General features: G+C 41.4%; 1 protein-coding gene and 1 long non-coding RNA gene across 3 annotated transcripts; one reads left to right on the forward strand and one right to left on the reverse strand.

Moving 5' to 3' along the window:
* Positions 1-18: 18 nt before the first annotated feature.
* sec22c (SEC22 homolog C, vesicle trafficking protein) lies at positions 19-3,858 on the forward strand. 2 transcript variants are annotated; one of them, XM_080864916.1, is made up of 7 exons: positions 19-277; positions 1,586-1,729; positions 1,956-2,119; positions 2,276-2,455; positions 2,611-2,729; positions 3,109-3,174; positions 3,275-3,858. In XM_080864916.1, the coding sequence occupies exons 1-7, from the start codon at positions 258-260 to the stop codon at positions 3,473-3,475; spliced, it is 894 nt and encodes a 297-aa protein (XP_080721042.1). In that variant the 5' UTR covers positions 19-257; the 3' UTR covers positions 3,476-3,858. The 2 variants fall into 2 exon arrangements, with proteins under 2 accessions (XP_080721042.1, XP_080721041.1); XM_080864915.1 differs by having other exon boundaries at positions 22-277; positions 1,518-1,729; positions 3,275-3,855.
* A 26-nt stretch (positions 3,859-3,884) lies between these two features.
* LOC308385781 lies at positions 3,885-4,447 on the reverse strand. The gene is made up of 2 exons (XR_013969641.1): positions 4,301-4,447; positions 3,885-4,054 (listed from the first exon to the last, which is right to left on the reverse strand). It is a non-coding gene; the product is annotated as an uncharacterized lncRNA (long non-coding RNA).
* Positions 4,448-4,701: the final 254 nt, after the last annotated feature.

The raw sequence follows: 4,701 nt of genomic DNA on the forward strand, positions 1-4,701 counted from the left end.
TCGGCTTGCCGTAGAAGATTTGTTGTGGTTTTGTTGTATCAGGAAGCACATTTGAAGTTAGCTCGCTGGACTAATTTTGATTTAAGGTCTTACTTCGCTATTATAAGTCGTTATTAAGGACGGCTCTCTTTATCGATCATTGATTGCTTTTGCATCGCGAAGCTGGGGCGGGTTTCCTACCTGCTTATGGCGTGTTTTTGTTTGTGATAAGATGCATTAGTCAGCTCAACTACAATAGCTTAGGGACAAGGTGCAGCATGAAACCCATGATAATGAGGTAAGCTGCAACGAGATGTTGTCACGAGTGTTTAAATTGTCTTAGCTCAAAGATTTCTAAGTGGTGTTTAACTACAGAGACTACAGAGATTTTAAACCTACGCAGTTTCCCTGTTCAGTTACCATCTATTCACACCAACTAAACCTAATGCAGTCTGAAATGCAGTGGTTAGTTTTTTTCGGAAAGTTATTTATTTAGTTAGTTAATGTAAGGAGAATTAATGAAAACAATATCACATTTCACGTAGACAAATATCGTTACCAATGGTGATGGACAAATTGACAGGTGAGGTCAGACAGGAGTCTCGCTGGTATATGATGTTTGCAGACAACGTTGGGATTTGTACTTAGAGGAAAGAGCAAGTGGGAGAGAACCTGAAAAGGTGCAGGTATTGTCCGGAGAAAAGAGGAATGAAAGTTAGTAAACTAAGAGGGAGAGGAAAGGTAATGAATGTCGATGGGCTACATACCTGGATTCAACCATCCAAAACAAGGCAGGTAGGGTGGGAGTGTTACGAATGTCAGGGGCGATTAGTGGCAGAAGGATACCAGCAAGAGTGAAAGGGAAGTTTTACTAGATGGTTTGCAAGTTAGACCTCCTTTCATTTATGGTTTGGAGACGGTGGCACTGACAAAAAAACAAACAAAAAAACAGGAGGCACAGCTGGAGGTGCCAGAGGTGAGAATGTTAAGATTTTATTTAGGTTTAGGTTTATTTTGTTTAGGTTTAGAGCTAGAGAGTTAGAGAGGCAAGGCTGAAATGCTTTGGATATGTGGAAAGCAGGAGTAGTGGATGGATACAGAGCTGCCAGGCAGTAGGAAAAGAGGAAGACCATAGAGGAGCTTTGTTGATGTATAGTGAAAGAGGACATGCGGAGAGTTGGTGTGCCAGAGGACAATTCTGAGGATAGGGTCCGATGGGGGCAGAAGCAGCTGAAAGAAGAAGAAGAAGAAATATTGTGACCAAAATATTCTACATGAAGTATTTTATTATAATAGAATAATAACACACAATTTGATAAGAAAGGAAAATGTAGTGTAAAAAATATAGAATACTAAATTTGAGTGTAAGACTAACAGCTCAGTTTATTTTATGTGTTATTAGCATGATACTAGCTGTATTTATTTATACTACTGACAGTTTATATAACAGCTATCATCAGCACTATATCCCCAACTTAAATGTGCTATTCCAATCAATATGATAACAGTAATCTGATCTTGCTTTGTGCTCTGCGTAGGCAGTGTGTGCTTCATGGACCGAGTGGATAATGTCTGTGATCCTGTTTGCCTTTGTGGTTCGGGTCAGGGATGGACTCCCCCTGTCAGCCTCCACAGACTTTGAACACAACCGAGAGCTCCAGCAGAGGAAGCAGCAGATTAAGACCATCAGCAAGGCGCTGGCCCGCTTCCCCGACAGAGGGACCATTAAGGGCCAGGAGCTCAATATATAGTAAGCACGCAACAAACGAAAAGCAGCAGCAGCAGCACACAGATTCATAAGAACCTGTCTAACTGCAAAAATGCACAACACACAGCCTTAAAGCAAATCGGCACGTATTTGGTTTTGTGGTACGGTCGACATACGCAGTGTTGTCCATGTGAACAGAGGGGCATCCACGTCACGCTGCTTCAGGCTGTTTGTTTACTAAACACCTTTTCTCCTCTCACCTGTTCAGCTTCGTCTCTTCAGAGGGTGTATCCTACATGACTGTGTGTCACTGCAGCCTCCCTGTTGCTAAAGCCTTCTGCTTCCTGGAAGATCTGCGCTGGGAGTTCACAGCATGCTTCAAAAGCACTGTTGTTGCCTTGGCAGCCAGGCCATATCCATTTTTGGAATTTGGTGAGGGGAGCGAAATTGCCTCATATAGATTTGATAGTGTCTTTTGGGATTGCAAAAGTTTTTTCTTTCTTTTGCTTTAAATTTAAGATGTGTTAACACAAAATTAAATAAATTAAATCTTTGAATTTACCTCTGAATCTTGCTGCCAACTGACAGACAGCATTATTCAGAAGCTGAAGCAGCAGTACAACCACAGTGGTGGCCCGGCCCTAGAGGTGACTTTGGCAGAAGTCCAGGAGGAGCTGAGGATCCATCCACCTCAAGTAATAAACCTGGATGAGGTGGAGCTAACCAATGGCACTGCAAATGGGCACATGGAGCAGGGTCCTGGATCTGGTAAGGCTAAAAGCACTTGAAACAGAGCACTCTGCTTCCTGCCTTTGACAGCCAGTATGAATTCTTTGTAATGCAGGAATGAGGATATTTTCTTGCTTCTCATTGTGTTTTCTTGTTTTGAAGTGTTTATATTGTCGCTTTCTTGTGTTTAACAGGTCAAAATCAAAGACTGGAACCAGTGACGGCCCCGGGCATCCTCTCTCTCATCCTCAATATCATGTGTGCGTCTTTGAATGTTATCCGTGGGGTTCACCTCATGGAGTACACGTTCCAGGTACAATTAGTGCTGGCATCTGATTACTGTCATTTCAAATATTATTAATGGTGCTGTTTATTTGGGGAGTCTAAATGATGTGAAAAACAATCATAAGTTGTAACTTTCTCTCTTGCATAGCAAACCAGTTTGTTTGTTTGTTTGTTTGTTTAAGTCGGGATATTTGGAAATAGGCTTGCGTAAGCTAATTTTAATTACAGATAAGGTAAGCTGGCTGAACTGACCGCTGTGCATTAGCATTTTACGGTGAAAGCTGAGTTGTTATCATGAGGTGTGCACAAATTGGGTGAATTAATCAGAAATAAACGCAGCAAGCCGACTGAGACCGGAAAACAAATCAACTTTTTTCAAAGTTTATGTATTATTTTTGTTTTCGCAGGATGATTATGAAAGCATTTGGAATGTTGTGGCATTTCTCCTGGCATTTGCTTGCTGTGTTTTTCAGGTAAATAGTAGTTCACATAGTAGCTTGACTCTTGATTGCAAACAGAAATATGCTGCCGTCCATCTTTCTCTGACGCTTCTCCGTGTGAATCGCTCCGTAGTGCCACCTCTACCTTTTCCACTCATCTGTGAAGAAACTGAAGTGCTTCACTCTGTTAAGTGTGATCGTCCTATGCAACTTGCACCTGCTCGGCTTGAGAAACGCGTGGCAGCTCCTCTTCCACGTTTCCGTTGCCTCCTTGTCTACCGTGCTCATCCTGACTCGCAAAGTCCAAGACAGAACCAGCGACTGTGGCGTCTGAGGAGCGCAGGACAGCGAAATTTGTTGCACCGCTGCAGTTTTCAGTGCAGGCGAGAAAGAGCGAGGACGTAATCGGCTCGATCCACGATAACGAAGATGTCTTGTGGATTTTTAACAAAAGATTGAAAAAGTACAATAACAGGCTCGTATTTTCTCATGTGCAGTATGTACTCCAACTTTCTGTACATTTGTGTACAACAAGAATATCGGAAAATGCAGTGATTTTTGGATTCTTAAAATGCTCCGATTAACCTCAAACCAGGAAAAAATGCATATGAAGAACAACACTGATGAATCCCAGTCAAGCCCAACTTTTGGGAAAAGTTTTTTTTTTTTTTTTTTTTTCTTTTTAAATGACATCAGAAACAGCAGTATGCGACATTACGTGATGGCAGAGCTTCAGTTCATCCTTTGTCATTTTTTTTTTTTTTTTTTTTTTTTTTTTTTTTTTTTAATAAATAGGACAGGGGGAATGAATGAGAGAAAGAGGGGGAGAGAAAGAAAGAAAACCAAAGGGGAGAAGAGACGGTGAGAAGGGGGGGGAAGAGAGAGAAAAAAAAAAAAAGAACTCCTGGGTCACCTGTATGGAGAAAAAAAAAAAACCAAACAAAAAAAAACAAACAGAGGAGACAGCAAACAACAAAGAGTAACATAATAATAGAGAAAACAAAGCACCATCACAATAAACTAGCTAGTCATAGATATCAATATTTACTAAATAATAAACGATATTGTGCAGCACGCAAGATAGACAGCGCACAGTGTGCTTTGAGGTAGCAGCCAAGAAAGCTTTAGTCCGCGTCTGTGAATACCCATGTGTGCATACCTGTGTGGATCAGCATGCTTGCATTCCAAAGGTTTCTCCATGTAATGATCTGCTAGGGAGTGTGGGGGGGCCACAGCCCCGTCCTCCAGGGTGTGAAGCGGGTATGGAGGAGATCAAAACTCCAGACATCCAGAGGCCCCCAGAACACAAGAGACTTCAGTTGTACTTTTCCCAGAAAATAAGATAGTCCGTCCTGCGCTGGTAGGCGTATGATAACTAAATTATTTAATGTAGCTTAACTGAATTACTCTATAGCCTAAAAAGGAAGAAAAAAAATCAAATGTGTAAATATAAAGCTATGGTTGCTCTACTTCTTTCTGTGTGGCAGTGCAAATATGGTTGATGGGTTTGGTTTATTTTGTTATATATTTTATAGCCAGTGCTCAGCTTCTCGTTGCAAA

The sequence above is a fragment of the Rhamphochromis sp. 'chilingali' genome, assembly GCF_963969265.1.
Source record: "Rhamphochromis sp. 'chilingali' genome assembly, chromosome: 18".
NCBI lineage: Eukaryota > Metazoa > Chordata > Actinopteri > Cichliformes > Cichlidae > Rhamphochromis > Rhamphochromis sp. 'chilingali'.

Coding starts and splice junctions, on each gene's coding strand:
- sec22c (XM_080864915.1), top strand. CDS start 1,548: ATGTCTGTGATCCTGTTTGCCTTTGTGGTTCGGGTCAGGGATGGACTC. Junction 1,730..1,955: donor GGCCAGGAGCTCAATATATA/GTAAGCACGCAA, acceptor TCACCTGTTCAG/CTTCGTCTCTTCAGAGGGTG. Junction 3,175..3,274: donor TTGCTTGCTGTGTTTTTCAG/GTAAATAGTAGT, acceptor ATCGCTCCGTAG/TGCCACCTCTACCTTTTCCA.